The sequence below is a fragment of the Cyprinus carpio genome, chromosome B17 (assembly GCF_018340385.1).
Source record: "Cyprinus carpio isolate SPL01 chromosome B17, ASM1834038v1, whole genome shotgun sequence".
Lineage (NCBI taxonomy): Eukaryota > Metazoa > Chordata > Actinopteri > Cypriniformes > Cyprinidae > Cyprinus > Cyprinus carpio.
The window spans coordinates 1,845,640-1,868,221 of NC_056613.1; the positions used below are offsets into that span (position 1 = coordinate 1,845,640).

At 35.1% G+C, this 22,582-nt stretch overlaps 2 protein-coding genes across 6 annotated transcripts in view; one reads left to right on the forward strand and one right to left on the reverse strand.

Moving 5' to 3' along the window:
* supt3h (SPT3 homolog, SAGA and STAGA complex component) overlaps positions 1-21,134 on the reverse strand; it is a 110,448-nt gene extending 89,314 nt beyond the window's left edge. The window contains exons 1-2 of one of the 2 annotated variants that reach the window (XM_042743175.1): positions 21,005-21,121; positions 16,160-16,266 (exon numbers count right to left, since the gene is read on the reverse strand). In XM_042743175.1, the coding sequence (XP_042599109.1) occupies positions 16,160-16,266 (107 nt within the window). In that variant the 5' untranslated portion in view covers positions 21,005-21,121. Of the gene's footprint in view, positions 1-16,159; positions 16,267-20,999 lie in introns of both variants that reach the window. The other variant, XM_042743174.1, reaches the window with a different exon arrangement.
* The window catches only part of LOC109106865 (runt-related transcription factor 2-like), a 65,628-nt gene that overhangs the window by 2,958 nt on the left and 40,088 nt on the right, over positions 1-22,582 (forward strand). The window contains exon 1 of one of the 4 annotated variants that reach the window (XM_019120126.2): positions 22,380-22,515. The exons of the other annotated variants lie outside the window; for them this stretch is intronic. The gene's annotated coding sequence lies outside the window, so the exon portion shown is untranslated. Of the gene's footprint in view, positions 1-22,379; positions 22,516-22,582 lie in introns of those variants that run through there. 4 annotated transcript variants of the gene reach the window in all.

Below are 22,582 nucleotides of genomic sequence, written 5' to 3' on the forward strand. Positions count from 1 at the left end.
TTGTCCCATTCCCCCATTTACACAAACACAAACATTATTAATGACTCTCAGACTCCTCCAGGTGATGAACGGCCGTCACATGCAACACATACAGATGTTAAACAAGCCTTTGGCAAATTTTGTAGAGCGTCACTAATCAATTAGCAGCGTGTTGTTGGGCTCAGAGGTGACATGTGCTTCTCATTTAGAGCCAGTGCTGATATCCCGGCCTGGATTGAGCGGCTTCATTCAGCTAATTGATAATTACATCTCTCGTTTACGCTAGAAAAACAACATTAATGGACGAAACGCGACCTGGGTAACCAAACCTCAGAGAGTGAGCAGTCAGAGCCGTCCAGCTTATTTAAAAGAAAGTTAAACATTAATGAAACACAATATCTATAGCCAGGCGGAGTGCTTGTTTTTGAAAATGGGAAATTTAAATCCCCAATTATTTTATAGTAAAAAATTTAAAGGAATCAGTCGATCTAATATTATGCATTGAGAGACAAATGCAATAAGAAATGCATGCTCTTTGCTTCTTAGCTGCATTGTTTTATATCATCAAAACTTAATTTGTGAAGGAAAAAAGTTTGCATTTATCTTGGCTTCAACATCAAGGACATCTACGTTTTTATAACGTCGTATTGGCAGCAGAAGGCTTGAAATAATTTACGCCATGTGCGACACATTAGAACCAAATCACTGCATCTCTCAGACCATGTGCATTTCCTTAACGTGAGTTTGTCACTAACGTAATGCGTGCGATAATCTGTCTCAAAATCTATAATTACCCGCTCACGACCGGACAGCTTCAAGAGACCAAAATCAATGATAAAGGACACTGTGTCAGGAAAAAAAGACATGAACAACAGCACAAGAAAAGGAAACCTAATTAGACAGATTACAGAGTGAATGGTAAAGAAAAATGAGCTTTGATTCCTCAGAGGACGAGGTTGTAATGTGATACGAGACACACGGATGCAGAAGTTCATTTCTGCTGGAGCTTCTCAAAGCAAACAGAGAAACCAGAGGAGAAAATATCATAGATGTGTTCGCTTCTTTACCTCAAAAAGTCCTGATGTTTTGTTTATGTTTTAGGATTTTGAACTTTGCAAAACATTATGGGGTACGATGAAAAAGAAATATTTTAAATTCTGCACTATTTCTAGGTGACACGTGACTCTAGTTAAGCTTAAAAACACCTCAAATCATGCTGGAGAACATGATCATCAGGTTGTGTTATATTGCAATTCTATGCAAACTGAACATTACTTAAAAAGCATTGTCTGGCTCTCTAAAAGAATGCATGAAAGGGCATAATCTTAATATTACAAAAATGCATTTAATTTAAATGACCTAATTTCATTAGACTTCAAATGCAATCAAAACCCCATAATCTGCTAGACAGGACACCAAAGACGACCGCTTCTCTCATGGAGATCCTGCGCCACACACCGTATCCAATGTGCTTCTCTACATGACAAAGAGAGGCATTGATGTCTCATACAAACTTGGAGGGAGCTTCTTAGAAAATAATCAAACACTTAACCATGGAGTCTCAGTCAGCCAAACATAACATTAAAAGTGGGAAACAATAAATAGTCCCATAACACGAAGAGACCCGACTTCTGTAACGTGGAAACCCAGTCAACAAACCATCAGAGTGGCCACAAACCATCTTTAAATCATAGCCAGCCAACCCAGCGCCTCTGATATATCACCGTTTGAAGCAGTCGCTGATGGAAATACACATGAAAATACAGAATTCATAGGCAGTGGATTGTGTACGAGGGACAGAGCCAATGGTTGATGTAAGTGTATTTAAAGAGGAGGATTACAGAGCTGGAATCCAGACAAACAGCTCCGATAATGAATGGCCCCCTCATACCACGAGCTTAAGACCATCTCAGCGATGAAAAGGAGGAATAATATAGAGATTTCTGATTTAGAGAACAGTACTTCACAAATACATATTTAGAATTATAATAATAAATAAAACTGAGGTGAGAGCACTACTAAAAATGCTTCTGTTTTGCATCTTTTCTAATTTAACACAACACTTTCTTTACAGGGTTTGTTCATGTTTTATGAAGGTAAATTTAAGACCAAGTAAAGAAAATGTATGGTGTATGTCGCTAAAAGTAAATGTCTTATAATAGCAATGCTTCAAAGTATGAAAATACAACATCCAACAAAGTGAGATCATGATTAAAACAAGTTCAAATCTGCCAATTGACTCAGAAAAATCAACCTAATTCAAAGGGCAAACAAGTTTTCATTCCCCATTGACAGAAATTTGGTACTGTTTTAAGCATAAACTAACTTAATTTTATTCAGTTTCTCAGAACACAAGACATCACTTCTTAAGTTTGCATCTCCAGTAAATGTATCTTGATTTGAGGATGTTTAGATATTTGCATCATAAAACAAAACAAAAATATTGAGGAAGACATTTGCACTTGGGTGACTTTATGAATTCAAGACTTTCTGCTCTGATTTAAGACCTTTTTAAGGCCTTCATTTGTGGAGTGGCAAATTAAGACCTTTTAAGAGCCACAGAAACACTTTTTTAACAATGTACATCAAAAGATGAGCTAGCATGTACAAAACCTGATGATCCATATAATCCAGCATGATTTAAGACATTTGAATAATCAGCTAGAAATAGCACTGACTCTTTCTTAAATATTTCTTATTTACACTTGTTTAAAATATTAAAAAATTTCCATGTCTAAATAAAAAGCCAGTGGTTTCAGACTTTCAAATTCCACTGTATATATATTTAGACTGTATATATGTGCTGAATCAGCTTCTTGGCTTTCTTTGGCACAAATTTGATTTTGCGGTCATGCAAAATTCGACTTTAGCATAACTAACACACAGCTAATTCTGATGCATCACAAAATATCAATCAATAACACCAAAGTGACATTTAACAACAATGTTTGCATCAGAAACACTAATTTGCTTGCAGACACACTGGCATATTTTGATGTTAAAGGCCTCCTAGGTTTCTTATTTGCTTTCCTGTAGCAGTTGGCAAACAGAGGACGAGTACTGCTACAGAAAAACCACACCGTACAAACAGACGACTGACAATCCAAAGCAGCTTTTTCTGTCAAAAAGAAATATTGCAAAATTTATCAGGCAATTCATGCAACCCTGCAGTCGAAGCCTCAGGCAGTTTCAAGGGTCAAATATGAAATGTTCAGATAAGTTGGCTGTTTTGATTGTGCTGTAATGAAGTGATTCCAGCAACTGCATTTAACAAGGCTTTACCTGTTTGCCACAGCCGTATTGATTTAACCTCGACAGGAATGCAGAGATTTCTCAAGCCAGAACATCACTTAAAAATATTTAGAATACGATATGCACAAGGGCTATAAGGGAAAGCAGAATTTAAAAATGCCCGGAATGAGACTCAAGAAAACTGGACGCGCTGCACTGGCGTTCCTCCTCAACCTTGGCTTCCTTTTCCAACTGTGTCTGCTGCTCACCGCAGGGGAAATGGCGTGTTTTCAAATAGGCCCCTGTAATGCTTTATTTCCCCCTAAAAATGTTCATTTTTTGATATGTAAACAATAAGCGAAGAGCTGGGAGACAAACTGTCTGGCTCCAAAAATGCTGGAAAAACATTCGTTTTCAGTTCAGAACGCATTTTGTGATTGCAGATTTAAACATTCAAATTCGAGTTAACTGATGTAAACAAGCCCACAAAAGAGCAGAGAAATATTCAAACAACAGTAATACCACAGGAGAGCGCGATGGCGAAAAACAGGGATGAAATGATGTCATGTGCCTGCCAATCAACACACCCGTGCTCTCGTGCCAGCGAACGCGTCAGGGTTAATTACGGAAGCCGGCACGTGAGTGTGAGCAGCGTGCAGAACGCACACACAAATCTAAACATTAGCTTTAAGGACAAAATAGCTCTCTCTAAATGGCACGGTCATCTGACCACAGCAATCACTCGCTACAGAACCCCACGCACACACCTGAGCGTATCGGATATCCGCTCGGGAGCCATGCAGAGGCTCTTTACATGCCGGGTTTGATTCTATAGTATCCAGTTCTCATCTTCATTTACAAGCGTTTTGAAACCACAAAAGAAACACTTTGTCATCTCACAGATTTTCAAGGTCTTAGGCCACGTCCACTGCACTTACGGATATTACTCAGGGTTTCTGCAGGTAAATTTAAGATCTGTTTAAGACCAAGTAAAGAAAATTCAAGGAACAAATTTGTGTGAACACTTTGTGTTCTCTTAAAGTTAATGTCTAGGGAGTAGACAATGAGCTGTATTAGAAAATACCTAAAAAATAAAGTATTCTGTCATGTTTTCCAGTGCAATTCTTAAGTCAAGATACATTTACTTGAAAGCAAAATTACTTCGTTTTGGTTATTGTGATATTTATCAAAATGAGGTAAGCTTATGTTTAAAACAAGAACAAATATCTGCCAGTGGGCTCAGAAAAACCAACTTAATCCAAAGGGAAAACAAGTTTCCATTCCCTATCGACAGATGGTTTTTTTTTTTCTGTTTTTTTCATTTTGAACAGTTTTTCAAGAATTCACATTTGCATCTCAAGTTAAAGTGTTTTGATTTAACAATATTTACATATACGCATTGGAAAACAAGAACAGTGCATGCAACATTTAATGCAAATATTTAATGCACTTATTAAGAACTTTTTTACTCTGATTTAAGCTTTTTAATTGTGGAAGATTGAATGAAAACTTTTTAAGACCTTCTGAAGACCTCCAGACTGTGTGGCACATCTTGAGACGAATTGGGAATTCAACCATAAAATCTTGCGATGCTTCTAGGGAGAAAAGCCAGGAATTCCTGCCAATCCATGCGAATCTTGCATTTTAAAATAAACATGGAACACTGGAATCCCTAGACCCTCAAAATATACAGAGTTTCTTATTTTCTCATTAAACTTCATTACTTATAATCTGTAGAAAATAAGAACACACCAACCAGAACATAATCACCATGTGTCATCAGAACTAAATCATTCATGTGGGTTAATCAAGTGCTTCTCAAATGGTTTGGCTTCAGGACCCAGATTTTACATTGGAAACCAAGCACTGACGACAATTGTTTATCCTACAAAAATCAAAGACAAATGTTATTAATATTAATACTGACTGCATGTGCCTTTATTATGGCTGAATACTGAATTAATGACTATTTTGTAAATGTATAAACAACAGCAGAAATGATTCACATTTACATAATGTCCTATTAGTGTACAATCGAATGTGCACCAAAAATGGTAGAGCAACATCAAAATAAGCTGATTTATGCACACTTATATGGTTAGCTGCATTAGATTACTTGCATTCTGCACTGTTTTTCCCTTGCAAACAGGCCCGAGATCCACCAAGTTAACGGATGCATGGCACGCGGCCTAAATTAAATCAATTAACAATTATCAGCGTGCTGCAAATGGGCCGAGAACGATTTTTGGAGAAGCTGAGATGCCAAACGGGAGGCACGTTAAAGCTCAGAGGAGAAAAACAGTCATTAAGAATTAACCCCACAACCGAGCGCGTTGTCAACAACACTGTTTTTCTGATTGGGATGGCTGTTGACTCATCCTCTGACGGCATTCGGCAGGCTGCTATAGTTACTCAACTAGACATCACGGCTCCTGTTTCATTGTCTCGTGTGTTCACCGCGAGCACAAAACTACTTGTAAAGGTGTTTCGGTATATCACTGAATCCTTTGGGGAAATAACAGCCATTCAGTGGAGTATAAAGGCCAGGCCTTATGTAAAATTAATCAGAAAGACTCCTTCACCGAGGTTGACACTGTCTATTAAAACGTTCCTCCTTGCTGTTAAATATGCATTAGACGTCCAAAGGCGAATCTCCAAAGAAGTTGTTTTCCACTGAAAAATGAAGAGTAACGCTGGAGTTTGATACTCTTGGAGAGGTTTGAAAGCGCCTGAGCTTACCGTGGACTTCAGAGTGCGTTTTGCTGACAAAGACAACAATAGACGTTCTCACAGCTTCTTATTAATAAACATGATCGCAATGAGGGTAAATGGCGCTACAATTAATGCGAGACGAAGCGTGTAAATGCACGAACAATTCTCGGCTAAGGTAATTTGAAGATGCTTAAATATTGATGGGCGTCGAGTGAAGAGTTTCTCCGTTTATATCAAAACAAGGTTGGAGTCTCGTCCTAGTTTGAATGCATCGTATATCAATTCAAAAGTTCTTTCTATAGAAAGCAAGCAGATCCTCAATGTATGCTTTTAATAAGAAGGTTCTCAGATTTTTGTTTTGCGCACATCAAGCCATCGATCATTACCGCTCCAGCAGTCCGGCATTCGTAAAACCTCAAGCGAGAAGAACACAGAGCATCTATAGCACCTACTTTTTCTGTTTCGACTTCAAAACGCGAGCTTCATACACTCAGGAATCTCTCTATTGTTCCGAGCCTTTTCCCAGAAGTATTGCGAGATGCAATGGGCGAGACTGCAGTTGGCTTACTGGCATTGTTTTGCAGGGAGTTCATTATGAAGTAAATAAAGGCTTCCAGAGCATATTGTTCTTTAATTTACTGCTGTCAGCTGCTAGGAAGGACACAAAGAACGTTAAAAATATGCACCATCAGGCCAAGGAGTCAAATATAATCAGTCTTGTTTGTTGATATTACGTTCATGTTACAGACACTACTTGAACTGAAGAATCAGAACAAATTCACTGGTTCTGTTCCAAAACATAGCAAGCTGACTATACAGGCAGCAGTTTAAGACATCCTAGATAGGCTTCACTGTTATTATTATTTTCTCTTTGAGGGAAAAATGCAATGTTGCCTTAATTTGGCTGAAAAATAAAAAAATAAAAAATAGATAAAATTTAAAATAAAATATAAAATAAAAATATTAAAACAAAATACACACACATATGTAAATATATACACATATTTTTTTGTTTATATATATATATATATATATATTTTTTTATTTTTTTTTTTTTTTTTTTTTTTTTCAGTCATAATAAATTTTTTTTTTTTACTTTAATACATTTTAAAATATGATTTATTCCTGTGATTTTTAGGGCTGGTCCGAATACAATTTTTTGAGCTTCGAAGCTTCAGTAGTAATCAACAAAAAATATTAGAAACAAATCACTGATAGTAAACAACATATAAATAAATCAATACCGTGTCTACACTGGATGTCACACTGCGACAAAATACAACAGAACCTATTATGCTGTCTACACTGGATGCAGCGAAGCGTGGCGGGATAAATTCCCGACAGTAAACAGCTGCTGCGTTCTTTTTATGACATACTGACACAAATTTCAAATGATTTACAAGGTCGCTTTGTTGTGTCCAGTGTAGACAGACTTTAGCTGTTGCAGCGCAACACGATAACTGCCAGTGTAGACACGGTGTATAAAGGCAGGGATCTCTGTGTGTCTATCTGTCTGTTTGCATTTGTATTATGTTGAGAACTGTTTATCCAATCGACTTCACGCGTGGTGGTGTCTTTTTTTTTTCCAATATGGACACGAGACATGTTCAGAATGAATAAACTTTTAATAAACTACAGAACAGCGCGAGCCAGCAGCGGTGCGCCTCACGTGGGCAGGGCTTATATGCTCCAAGAACGGACACTGCACTAGTGATACAAAACACACAGAGCAATACCTTTAATATAGACATATTATTATTAGGCTGGGCTACTTTACGTTTTTTATGGCTGCTGTATTCGCAAGTATTTTCCAAGCAAATTAACTGCACATTTTTATCATGTGTAAAATTACTGATTAACATGCCGGATAAAAGCAGCTGGTTTTATTTATTTTTTTTTTTTTTACACCAACAATATACTATAGGCTTACTACTTAAATTAGGTTTTTTTTTTTTTTTTTCAAACTTGATGTGCTGTTGTGGAAGGCCAGTTTCAAATCGCATATTTAGCACACTGCCTTTCTTGTCCTAACTCAATTTTAATTGAATGAAAAAATTATTATTTAGCAAACTGTGTGCCACATTTTTAACTCTTAGAGTATCATGCATTAGCTTAGTAACATGTTAACGCCAAACTTGAATCTCTAGTGTGCTTTGCATTCTGAAGTACTCTAAAGTTGCTTCCTACAGTATAAAGAATGTTCTAAATCGCTCACTTAAAATATTCTATTTCAGTTAGAATCCTGCCTTAGAATGTAGGCACACTAGGCTTTAGAACAGAGCCTATATGATGGCATAGGTAACCGCAGACATTTATTGTAAAAATGACAGAAAAGCCATCTCTATATGACTACATGGTCATTCCACGTCCAGTACGATCAGATCAGAACAGCAATAGTTAAAGCGTCTTTCAGAAAGAGGCTCTGTGCAGAAACACTAGAGTTAAACTGTGGTAAACAAATACTCAATAGTGATGAGAGGTTCTTTTCAGTCCCCAAATTACAGTCTGGTTAACCAGAGAGTCTGTGTGCCAGCTCATTACTGATGTTTGCTTCCAATGCGACTCGTCTCCATCCAAGTTTATGAAAACATTCGAGGGGCCTTGAAAGCAAAGAGGGTTTTATACAGGCTGTAGCCCAGGAGACAGAAGCCCGAATTAGACAAATGCCTACAGGTTGCTAGTCAACGGCCCTTGGTTTCACCCAGGTCCTGTAGTAGATCGCTGTAAATGCGTTTAGACGTCTGAAAGCAATGCCACGATACAACAGGGGGCTGTCCCGCCTGGGAATGCCACTCGACGCTTCCCGACAACTCTGAATCTTAATGCCGTATTTAATTACAGTAAGTGGCTGACATTCACCTAATTGCTGGGAGTAAATTAAAGTGCTACATTCACTCAGTCTCATTACGTTCCCACAAAGACACATAAATGGCTTTTCAATCAGCAACTTTTTCCTGAATATAAAATATGATTGTGTTTTGCTCCCAGATATTATATGACCCTTTCAGTGAAGATTTATTTCACAATGGCCATTACATAAATGAAAAAACATTGTGGGAAAAAATCCTGCTGCAAACTCAAAAATAAAAAGGAGAGAAAGTCAGCCATGTTAGTATCAGCTCATGTCATGCTACACTTGGCAACAGTGTGGTACTTTGTAAGTATTTCAGAGTATAAAGTATCTAATATACTTTAAGAAACTTCAGAGAATACCACAGCATTAGCATGGTCCATGTTCAAAAAATATGGTATTTATACTTCTATTTATACCCTATTTATAACTTTAAATAATCTGCTATACACACTACTATTCAAAAGTTTTGGGTTGGTACAATTTTTTTGTTCTTCTACTTCTTCTATATATATATATATATATATTTTTTTTTGTATATCTATATGCTCAACATTAATATTGTATCACACAATCCCACATAAACCATCATAAAACACTGTTTAATATCTCATAAAATGACATTTATTCATGTGATGCAATTCTGAATTTTCAGCATCATTCCTCCAGTCTTCAGTGTCACATGATCCTTCAGAAATCATTCTAATACGCTGATTTGCTGCTCAATAAACACTTGACATTATAAATGCCTTTACTGTCACTTTTGAACAATTTAATGCATCCTTGCTGATTAAAAGTATTATTAAAAAAAATACAAATAACGGCTTTCGAATGGTAGTGTAAACTGTTTTGCTGTTGTCAACCGTATTAACTTCTGAAACACAATATTAATTGTGTATTATTATTACAAAAACATGTCAGAAATTACACCAACACTGCACACACTGGACGTGACAGCAGTTTGTTCATGTATGTGAGTTTATACAATGGCACAAAAGCAATTACACAGCCTGTCATAATAAAGGGACTGACATAAACAACCAGCTCATGGCGTAGAGGCCGTACGGTTCTCTGCTCACGGCCACTAATTACAGATAGTAAGGCAAAAACACAAAATACATCACATTTAATTAGCAATACGTCTCTCAAAAACAGCGTATAGACATGCAACGGGTTTAACAGGCATTAAAAATCTCACTTATGCATTTACGTCATTAGTTCTACATTGTAAAAAAATGATTGTCAAATTAATGCTTGTAAAACGACAGTCTGGAAATTTCCCTCAATGCAGCCCAAGCTGTATAAAAGCCACCGTTTGCCATTTCCATATTTCAACAATGTATTTCAGATCTAGGAGCTTTTTCTAGCTCATACTGTAGCGTTCTTGAAACTGCAGTATGAAAGAAAAACCAGGCAAGACTTGCATGCCACAAAAATGCTGGTGTGGATTTTGTCTGAGTACAGTAGTACTAACACCGTGCCACAAATAACTGCGGCAAAATAAAATAGGTGACGACTTCAGGTATTTGCCAACATGCTAATAGCGCCTGAAACTTCTGATGCCACAAAAATGCAATTTTAAATCACTTCAGCAGAAGAAGGTCATGCAGTCGCCAGTGATGAACCCTGGAGTTCACGGAGGACTCGTTTAAAAACCCACTTTGATCAGGTTACAACCACAGGCCATGATACACTTGAAGACAGCAGCAGTTAAAGGGAAGCAGTCGGAGAGCATCGCCTTGCGCCGTGATAAACCCACATTCAATATGAGCTCAGACTGAAGCATCGCAGCAGAGATAGACAAATCTGTCCTGAATGAATCCCACCAGTAGCGTTGGTTGGTAGATTGTTTTTTCGCTTGTTTGTTTAATTTGCCATTTGTGTTTATTTGATTTGATTTGATTGAAGCTGACAGTGAATTAGCATTTGACGGCGAAGTAAACATGCTATAAATAAAGCGTATCTCTAAATATCCAGTGGGAAATAATGAAGGGTGCGACTTTATCCACTGGAATTCAATTGTTTAATATTATTTTTTCCCCACCCATACTTTATAATAAACGCAATAATGAAGTTTTAGTGTACTTTTCAGATTCTAGACGGGTGAAGCTCAGCTCTGGTGTTCGGCGTCTGATCCTCTCTCGTTTTCTGGCTACAAAATCATCCATCATTACAGACACTGCTTACCTTAGTGCAGTACAATAAATGTGTTTTAATTGGCCGGGGCTTTCAGAGAGGAGGATGAGGGCTGGTCAAATCCAGAGAGGCGAATAGCAGGACGTTGGCCATATTAAACCGTCTGTATTATCTTTAGCACCTTATGCATGCATCATGGAAACCCCTGGCCAAAGTAAGCACTCTTTCCAACACGACTGAACGATTGGAAGCGTATTAAAAAATTTATTTCATCATAATATGCTTCTGACCGCATGTAGAAGTCTTTTGCTGTCAAATAGCAAATTAGCAACATGTCAGTGCACTGAAAACACCTCTGTGGTCACAATTGTTTTTGTAACGAGATGGTTTCACAAAAACAATCCCAGCGAAGGTGTAATTTAGCGTGCACCGCTGTAGACATCACCTTTACCTGACCACACTATAATCATGGTCATGTTGTCATTTCAAAAAGATCTGCTCATAAAATAACAGAGGATGACAAAACAATAGTTAAATGTGTTCATAGCAGGCCGTCAAGGATTATTTAAACTGCAATATTATTAATATTATCCGATTAAGTGATATTTTGTTTTTAACACTTCCAAAATCAAAAGCTTTGCCAGATGATGATGCACTTTTTTTTTCATATATTCATTCAAATTTGCAATTCTCTGTACACTGTATTAAAAAAAAATAAAAAATAAAAAATTAAAAAAAAAAACATGTTTTCAAAAACCTACTTAGGTTTGTCTACTTGAAAGTTTGTGTTTAATTCAATGTATTACCCGTCAAAACTTTTTTCAGTATAGTGACAGACTGTCAAGAAATGCATTGGTTAGGCTATTAATCTTAAATGATAATTTGCTGTTTTAACCCTTCCAAAATCAAATGCTTTGCCAACTGATAATGCAGTTTTTTCTCTTTTTATATGTTAATTTAATTTGCAATTAATTTGCAAAATGTGCAACCTCATAGTAAAGAGTATGCAATTTTCTGCATTATAGTACTAATAAAATGCAGGATGAAAATGTGCTCAATTGTCATTAGGTGACAGACTGTCAAGAAATACTAATTAATCACAAATACTATCTTATGAGCCAATAAAGATGTTCATTACCCAACTGGGCATAGCCACTTGGCCAATTAAGAGATACTTGGCAATTTTAACACATACAAAATAGAAATCAAATCAAACTCTTTCCCAACTGATAATGCACTTTTTTTCTCATTGTTCAGTTAAATTTGAAATTAAAATGTGCAGCCCCACATTGGTCTGCCACTATTAAAAATGACTCTGATAGGATTAAAAATGCCTTCAGAGAGACATATTTAGCTGCTTAAGAAAGTTTAATGGTAACCTTATGTAGGCTTATTTTAAGAGGCGAGATAACATTTCTCATTTTCACTTAGTGTAACTTGATAGTATTAAAATAACTAATTAAAACTGAAATAAAAAAATAATAATAAAAAAGAAAATGAGATGAAAATGTGCTTAATTGTCATAAAAGTGACAGACTGAGCCAACAAAAATAAAGTTATATTTTGCTACTTTAACACTTCCAATGCACATGATAATGCACTTTTTTCTGTTTTTATATGTTCATTTAAATTTGCGATTCTGTGTACTTAATTAAAATGCTTTAAGTAAATTTCAGCACAATAATGGCACCCACCCTGCTCTTCAGACATCAGGATCTGCCACTGAAAACCCCATATTGGTCTGCCACTATTAAAAATGACTCCGTTAAGATAAAAAAGCAGAAAAATGCCTCAGGAGAGAAGTATTTAGCTGATTAAGAAAGTTAAACGGTAGCCTCGTTTTAATTTTAAGAGGCACACACTACGCTTCTAATGCTCCTCTCATTGAACCACAAAACTTCCTACCATTTATAAGTACAAGTGATCTCAATTAGAGACCTCCGTGAAGGCACGGGGCGGCAGACAGTCACGGCAAGAGGCGGCAGAGGAAACTGTCTTTACATTTTCCTCCCTCTCTTTTCCAGACAGCCGTGCCCAGAGCAGACAGAGTCAAAAACAGAGAGACTGTTTTACAGTACGCATTCACAGATGCCCGGCTGACTTACTCAAACCTTTTTTTTTTTCTCTGCTTCTTTTTACACTTCAATTTCAGCTGCAAATCACAAAAGCACATCCCTGACAAACAACTGTGCAGTGTGACACAGATGAATGCAACAGATTGTTAGATGCTGGAATATAATATCTCCATATCATCACTCAGCGCAGTGCCCGCCAACGGAGGAAGAAAATCTTTGCAATTGGAGGCCATTTAGTCTCCATCAAAAATGCCTTTGACTGCAAGCTATAATTAAATGTCTTTCAAAAATATAAGACTGCAATCCGGAGCCCTTTGGGGAGTCGCAGGGTCGTGTGATTTTCTTTTTCAACCAAAGAAAGTATAAAGCGACACGAGTGTGTGCAGTTGAAGACATGAAATTCAACAGGCACGGAGGATTTCGTTTTTAAGCCTCGAAACAACAACAACAACAAAATAAAGATATAAGAGACATCCCATTATTTTAGGCTGCTGTACAGGCCAAATAAGCTGTTAAAAACAAGAGATATTTCTTAGTAATATTTTTCATCTGCTGAGATGATTTCATTATAAGATTTAAGATTGTGTAAGAAAAGCAGCCAAAATTAACAAACAGAACACTGTCAAGAAATATCATATTTCACAGCAATATCAAAAAACTAAAAATACAATTATATTTTGCATAAAGAAAATGGAGCCTGTTTTTTAATGCAACAATATTTTCATGACAATTGTGCACATTCTGGAATTTTTTTAAATTGTATAACTTAAATACGCAGATTTTTATTTTTAAATAATTATTATGTTAAAAAAAACATATATTACTTTTATTTAATAATTGTGGACCAATGTTATTATAGTTAAATAAAACAAAAACCATAAAAAAACATTTTGTTACATCATGTTACTTGAAACAAAATAAACGTTAAATAAAATTAAATTTAAGCCAACGCATCTCATTTTCTAAAATAAGACTAAAATAACTGAAAATAAAACAATACTATAATTCATATAGACATATTTAAAAAATGATAATAATAATAATAATAATAATTATAATAAAATTACAAAAAAATACTATAACAAAAATTAAAATGAAACCAAAATATAAAAATAAAAACTCATTCAAAATATTAATAAAAACTATAATAGTATCTCAATGATATGTCTGCATTATAATAATGATAATGCAATTTTCTGCATTATAGTAACAGAAATGTGATTAATTGTCATAAAAAGTAATAACACAATTAAAAAAAAAATTATTTATGCAAAACATAAGTTCATAAAACCTCTGTTGACCAGCTATTGTCTCTGGTTTTGACTAGAGGAGCAACCTTTATGTCTCCATTTCTACAGGCTAAACAAAAAGGGGAGGCTTTTTTATTTTTCTACAAAAGCTGGAGTGTATTTCAGTATCATCGCCCCACACGAGGTAAACACGCAGGTAAACAGTGTTGTTGTGATTTGCATGAGTTTGAAGGTCTCCTCAGGTGGGATTCAAAGCAGAACGACAGGATGAATTTCACTGTGGCTTTCCTAAAGAACATCTCTCACTAGGTCAAACCGCAAACGCTCAGTTGGAGGGAAGTCAATGGATCGACATGTAAATGTACTTTATGACTCCTTTGTGCTTTCGGTGAAGCAGTTTTGTAGACCTGGACGCTCAGTTCATAGATTGAGCTTAATATTATTCATTCCAAGATCAACTACACTTAACGGTTTTGACGGAAAAACAGGGTTTTCTGACGAAAATACGGTCGTGTGCCGAAGTACATCAACAGAACCGCAATCACTGACGTGCTTTCCATTGAGCAAACCCTCCTTATTTCTGACGAATGACAAAATAAGCATTAATTGCTACTTTAGTAAACTATAAAGTGGTCTCCTGCTGATGATGGCAAATCCAGACCTGCACCGCCAGTGCTTCAGAAAATGATTGATACTGCATGAAGGTTCGTAGTGATAACTTGAGTAGGGCTCTATAAAATCCTTTTTTTATTATTATTTATTAATTTTTTTCTGGATTTCACATTTTCTGTTCCATTCCTGGACTACGTTTTAATGGTTAAAATACATATTAGTATTCAAAAAAACATGTCTTGAAATAATAATGAAATAGTAAAATCATTCAATTTTTTTAAATTAGAACAAACATTTTTGGGGCCCTATGAAGCATGTTCATTTTATTTTATTTTTTATTTTCATTTTATTTTTTTTATTCCTTTTTTTCTGTTCAATTTCTGGACTACATTTTAATTGTTAAATTAAATTTTAGTAATCAAAAAGCATGTCTTACTAAATAAAATCATGAAACTTACCCAAATTAACAACAAGTTTGAATAAAAATTACATTTTAGGGCCCTATGAAATATTTTAATATTCCATTTTAATATTTTAATAAAAAATTTATACTCAGAAAGCATGTCTAATCAATTGAAGCTTTAAAACTTTAACAATGTAATAAGTTATTAATTATTAATTGTTTTTATTCACACCTTCAAATGAAGTCATAAAACATTAACAATTTAATTAATCATTTAAAATGTAATCAAATGAAATTTTAAAAATTCCTTTTATTTTATTTTCGGGTTTACAGTTAAAATTAAAACAAATTTAAATTGTTTAAAAATTAAGTGACATTCTTAAAGTTGTAATAATTATTATTTTTTATTATTACTACTACTTTGAGAAGTACATTCAGTACAACTGCAATGTATTTCTGACACAATTTCTTCAAGTTAAACCAAACTCTTATTTTGATGGGTTGTAAGGAAGTTTCTGTGACTATATCATATGACTATATTTTTGCCCAACTGAAACACACAGAACACGCAGACTTCATATTTCAATAGACATTTTGAGGTTTAATATTCACAGACACTTGTCCATATCGAATTTTTATTAAGTGTGTAGCCGCAATTCCATCCGCTTTCTCCACATTGTAGAAATCAAACGGCAATACATGAGACATATGTGTGTTAATGCATGGAAGGTCAATTGTTTCATCTAGACCAATGATCTTGGAGTACCATGTAAATAACAGATGGATATGTTAATCAGTCATTACCATATTAGGATATTAGCATCAAAGCACCTCCACAGTGCTTGCTGTTAGTGCTGGAACACATCAAAGTTTTCTGAATGACTTTAGACAGGAAAACTCCTGCACTTACATCATGCTCTGGAGCTCAGGGATGAAGCTTGTGGCCTTTCCGGATGCGCGTCCGGCCGCGGTGCTGCTGCTGCTGGCTGCCATTGGGCTCGCAGCGCTGTTGCTCATCTGAAACACACACAACGCACACTCAGCGTCTGAGCAATTAGAAAGCCACACACAAAACGCTTCCTGATGCGTCCAGCGACAGGACGGGAAACATGCCACATGTTCAGATCCGGACACGTTCAACTGGGATCAATGACAAACGCTGCTCAGAGAGGGGGAGCGAGAGAGATTCGGCTTTTTTTAGCATGTGAGACTGAACTATTTTTAATGGCCGAAGCAAGGCTGGTTAAACTACTGTAAGCAATGATTGATAAATGATCTTTTAGTTCAAAGGGAACAGCAGACGTGTTTAAAGTCTGTTTTGGTCTAATGATTACCAAACGTTTGATCTTACCAGCATTACATGGCATGATAAAAAAAAAAGTACATACATTAACATTTTAGCACTGAATCTGAACTCAAAACACACCAATGACTTCTGAAAAAGAAAAAAGAAAATAAATTAATTATAATTATATTTACATATAGGGGTCAATATATAAAATTACCCACTAAAACCATTATTATACAGTAATAGTCAATCAATATGTATTTTTAAAAAGGTCGATGAGATTTAGTTGAAAACTGATTAGTGCCTATAATTATTTAAATACTAAAGTACTTATAGTATATTTATATACTAATATTCTAATACCTTATTGTTTTTATTGTTTTTTCACTTAAATATCCTAACTAGTTTAAGTTTAACTTTGAATTCCAGATTTCCAATGTGGACTTATATATTAAAAATAAATAAAATAAAAATCATTTCATAACAATAACAACAATAATAAATATCAAAATACTTTTTGTGAATTTTCAGTATGAATAAAGTATACAATTTATACTCATAATTCACAATATATATTTTTTTTCAGTAGAAAGTGATTATATATATATATATATATATATATATATATATATATATATATATATATATATATATATATATATATACACACACACCACACACACACACACACACGATTTATTCACACAAAAAAATAAATAAATAATTAAATAATAATGATAATAATATCTTAAAACCGAAATGTGCTCTATCCATAGATCAGGATGTCTGAAGAAACTTGGAGGCCGGGTTGATTAATCAGCTGATACACTGGCATTATAATAATAATAATAGTTTAATATTTAATCATTATAATAACTGCTCATCATAAGTATCTGACTTAATCTGAATTATCTGAGCACATCGTCGAGCAGTTAACATTCATCACACAGCTATCTGCACAGTTTCAGTTAGACTTCCTCCAATGCAAAGAAAACAAATTAACAGGATGCTGACACAAGCCCAGAAATGGAGCTTGTCGAATTCAAATGCGTACAGAGATTTCCATTTGGAATCACGGGCAGGTGAGTCGTCACGGACCACCAGCTTTATTTGAACAAACCCTTGGTCTGTTTGAACCTGAAGCTGGCGTCAGAGACTCAGAAACCACAGCCTTCCTACAGCATCAGACTATCAAATCTCACAGGCGGACGGCCCTTTTCTCACGTAATCCCTATCAGCGCTGCAGTCTGACACACTTCTGTGCACTGATCAGTAAAGTTCATCATGGTTTGCTCTACCAGAATGACATTTAAGCCGTTATTCACAGATAAACCTCAGCTGCGGCTCTCAAATCTCATTCATCCTCGCATTCAATTAAACAAAATCACTATCAAACCAAAGTGACACCAGTTTAAATATGCAGAGTGACAAATCAAAGCTTTTAGGTTTGTCACATTATAAACTGTGTGTACAATTTGCACTTATAATAAAATAATAATAAGATTAATTAAAAATTCATACTTGTCGGTATGACTTGGGTATACAATTTATACTCATAATTCACAATAATGATGATAATAATAAATGTGTGAATTATGTGAATTTTCAGTATAAATTGCATATAAAATATTTACTTATAATTCCCAAATGCAAACTTTCTGTAAATTTCCAGTTACTGATTACAGTTTACATATTATACACAAAAATATCTAAAAATATAAATATGACATTATTATTTAAAACAAGGTTGTAATAATAATAATAATAATAATAATATCAAATATTTATACTTTGATATAAATTGAGTATACAACTTACTCATAATTCACTAAATAATATCAAATGTCAATTGTTTTATGAATTTTCTGTATAAACTGCACATAGAATTTGCACTCACAATTCACAAAAATAAATAACAATAATATCAAATATTAATATTTTGTGAATTTCCAGTGTTAACTGATTAAACAGTTTAAACATTATACACAACATATCTAAAACTATAAATATGATGCTATTATTTAAAACTATACCCACTGCTCCGGGTGTGTGTTCACAGTGTGTGTGTGTGTGTTCACTGCTCTGTGTGTGTTGCACTTCGGATGGGTTTAAATGCAGAGCACGAATTCTGAGTATGGGTCACCATAATAATAATATAAAATATTTCTACTTTTCGGTATAAAACATATCTAAAACTATAAATATGATGCTATTATTTAAAACAACATAATAATAATATAAAATATTTCTACTTTTCGGTATAAATTAAGTATACTCAATTCCCAAAATAAAAATATATTTTTTGTGAATTTTCTGTGTGAATTGTATACACAATTTGCACTCATAATTCACAAAAATCAATAATACAGAGAATATCAAATATTTATAAAAATATATGACATTATTATCTAAAATAATAATATAATATATATACACGCTTTTCAGTATAAACTGAGTAAATTTACCAATAATAATAATAATAATAATAATAATACGTAATATTTGCAGCATATATTATAGTATATAATTTCTACACAATTCACAAAATATATATATATATTATTAATATAGTTCTCAAATCTCAACCAAGCTCCTGTTTGAATAGAGAGAGTGAGATTTCAGAGCTCGGGCAACGGAAAGATTTTATTCTTGTCGTAAGGCTTCAGAAGACTCAAAATACAGCACAAATCACACAGACTACCTTTAATCATTTCGGAGTTTGACACGATACGTCCCAAAAGGCTTCAAAGAGCACCCAGGATATTTTTCAGAATTTCTTATTTCGCGTCCCACAAGAATAACAACAGCATTCGGGTTTGGAAGGACATGAAGGTGAACAAACTAAGGCCGAATTGTCATTTTTCAGCGAAGCTCTCCTTTAATCAGAGCCAATATAAATCTTAATTCTGTCCCGGAGCGACATGCAACTATAAATGCTCCAAAAGCAGGGCCCTTTTTCTTCAATAAACACATCCCGGCGTAAAACTTCCTTCTGTTTTCGCCCCCTCTGTTGGATGAAAGATAAAGCTTTTGCTTTGACTGGTGAAGGCAGATGGTCGCCATACTGGGCAAAACGAATTCAGATGTGGCAAATGAATCAAGATTACTTCAACATGCAAAAGGCTTTGAAAGAACAGAAAAGGGAGCCTTTCTATTTATTGCATTTTCCTCTGTGTAATTAAATAGTCAGGACTTTTATGTAGCTTCCACGTCTTTTTTGTCGTTTCTACAGACGCCTGGTTAATTTACTCATTTAGTCGCGGGCACGAGATTTGTGTCTTGTGCGATTCTGCCAAGAGCAGTAGTCCTACAGCGTGTAAATACGGATGAATCGGCCACCTAAAATGATTCGAGGAAGGACGCTTTAACTACAGCCCACAAATATCAGCATTCAAAGACCTCCAACATATTTATTTCTTCTTCATCCAAGACATCCAACCTTCCGCCCCATGCTGTTTCAATATATATTTGACTATATTTTTCATTAATTACAATTACCCCAACTCAGCTGTCTCATAAATTTACAGACCATCATCATAACCGGGGGGAAAATCAGAAACATATTTGGCGCTCGCAGTCACCGAAGAAGGAAATGTAACTTAATAGCGCGTCTTTCTCGAGGCCCTAATGAAGTGGCAAATGCGATTCAGAGCCATTGGATGTTTTATTTCCCTCCTACATCCTCGCCACACACAGCAGCGTCTGCACAAGACCTGCAATCATGCGAAATCCATTTCTCTCACACCGAAACGTGCAGATTAAAGGCTCTTGGACGTGTCCTTGGACTGGAAGGAGGAGAAATGGCTCACACATTCAAATCTGTGTGTGTGTGTGTGTGTGTGTGTGTGTGTGTGTGTGTGTCTGTGAAGTTTCCACAGAGTCAGACTTCATGTCGAGTGCTGACATCACTCTTCCTACAGTCTTTCAAACAGCCAAGGCTTTACAAACAATACACATGAGGGAAAGTCAGGCTAGACACAAGAGTGGAGATGTGATTTTTTCCTACTTTTTTTTTCCAGAATAAAACACAGAATTGACTGTGGAGGAATAATAGAGCATGAAACCTCAACTAACACAAACACAAGAGACTCCAGAATAAGAAAACTGCATTTTTTTCCATCTAGTTGTGATTTAGCATAATCAATATGCACACTTAATTCGTCTTAGCATGCTGTTATAACGCTTATAAACGGTCAGAAAGCTAGTTACTTAAACTAACAACTTGATTTCAGAGAATCCAAACAGCTGAAAGTATTTCAAATAACATGTTTCAACATTATAAAAGGCGTAATGATGTTTCGAAAACTGTTTATAAGACACTTTATGAAATGTAAACATAAACAGTGACTCGAACCGAACAAACAGAACCGAGCGTCGCGTTCGCTTGACGTTCCGACTAACGGAAATAAACAAATGAACTGAATTTTAACCGAACACGTTTAAGTAACTAAAACATTTTTACCTTACGTTATGAATTATTTAATCCATCCACATGTGCTCTTTCAAACTGCAAGGCACTTGACTCTGATGTAAACACACTGGCCAGCGCGTCTATTTGGCGTCACGCGGGTCTGCAGGGGATTATGGGTAATGGAGTTTTTAGCGGTTATAAAACGCAATAGCCTGCGGTGGCAAGCGAACGCTGCTGTAGTTCTGCGTTTACCCTCGTCGCATAACAAACGACGAATTTAAACGTTAAAGAGCGCCACCAAAAGAGCTTTTCACTTTTGAACCTCAGTATGTCCAAACTATTTCATCTTCCAATAAACTCAAAGCTTTTAAAACGATTAATTTATTTAATATTTTTTATCTATTTTGTTAAAGCTTTTGTTCTGTATTATTTATTTACTGTTGTATATGTCTATAAATAGTGCTTTGCATGTAATGTCACCTCTTTGAAAAAAAAAATGTAACTAACCTCATTTGCAAACCATACACCAGAGAACCAATAATAATAATAAAAAAGAGCTTTTCAGATTTATAAGCTTAAAAAACATATTTAAAAAAATACAACAATAAAAAACATGAAAATATGAACATAACTTAGGCTAACTGCGTAGTAGCCTACATTTTCCAAAAAAAAAAAAAAAATCACTAGAAAATATTAATGACTTAAATGATTATTTTGTACTTTATTATTAATAATAGTCTATTAATGTCTTAAGTGTTATTACCTGGCCTTCTTTAGTAGGCTATTTGTTTTTCATAGCCTATTAAAATAAAAAAAATAACGAACCCCAAAAATGCATGTCTAAAATATGCTATATGCATATTAAATGTCAACAAAGGGCCATAAAAAAAACATCATAATTTAGTTCCATATATATGAATGTTGTTGTCGAGGCTTTCTCTGCTGTTGTTGTTGTCTGATCTTGTATAATATTAACTCCTGGCTCTTTATCTTTCTTTAGAAATAGGAAATGAGTCACTTCTCTTCTGTGCTTGTTTGCTCTCTGTCTGGCTTGAATGAGTTGTGTTTATGTCTCTTTATGAGCCTTTGTGACTCGCAGTATTAGCGAACAGTCAAAGAAAACTCTTCAACCCGTTGCCATAATAACCCATTAAATGTCAAATAAGTTGCTTAAATGAGTCTTTTACACATTTGATGAACTTGAAACATCTTTAAATCACCACCGTTCTGCTGTGGCTGTATTGTCTCTGTGTGATAATATTCGCTGCATTGCTTTGGTGATTAAGAGAAGAAAAAACCGATAGAGAACTGCTCATTTATTTTGATGCCACGAAATGGTGCTTGGAGACGTGACGTGCTCAAGACTCATCAGCATAATAATCCTCCTGCTTCTGCATATATATATATAAACCACAAAAAACCTGAGCTCACCCAAGTCCCTGCCTCCTAAGACAAACCACACAACGAGACAAAACACTGCGGCTTTCCAGCGCCTTCATCTTTCTAACCACAACCTTTGGAATCACCTTTTTAACCCTTCACACAGACTCTGCGCGGAGAAAGAAAGGTCTTAAGGACTTTTGCAAACCTCTTAACTTTCTTTTGAACTTCTTATACGGTGGCGCGTTCTGAGA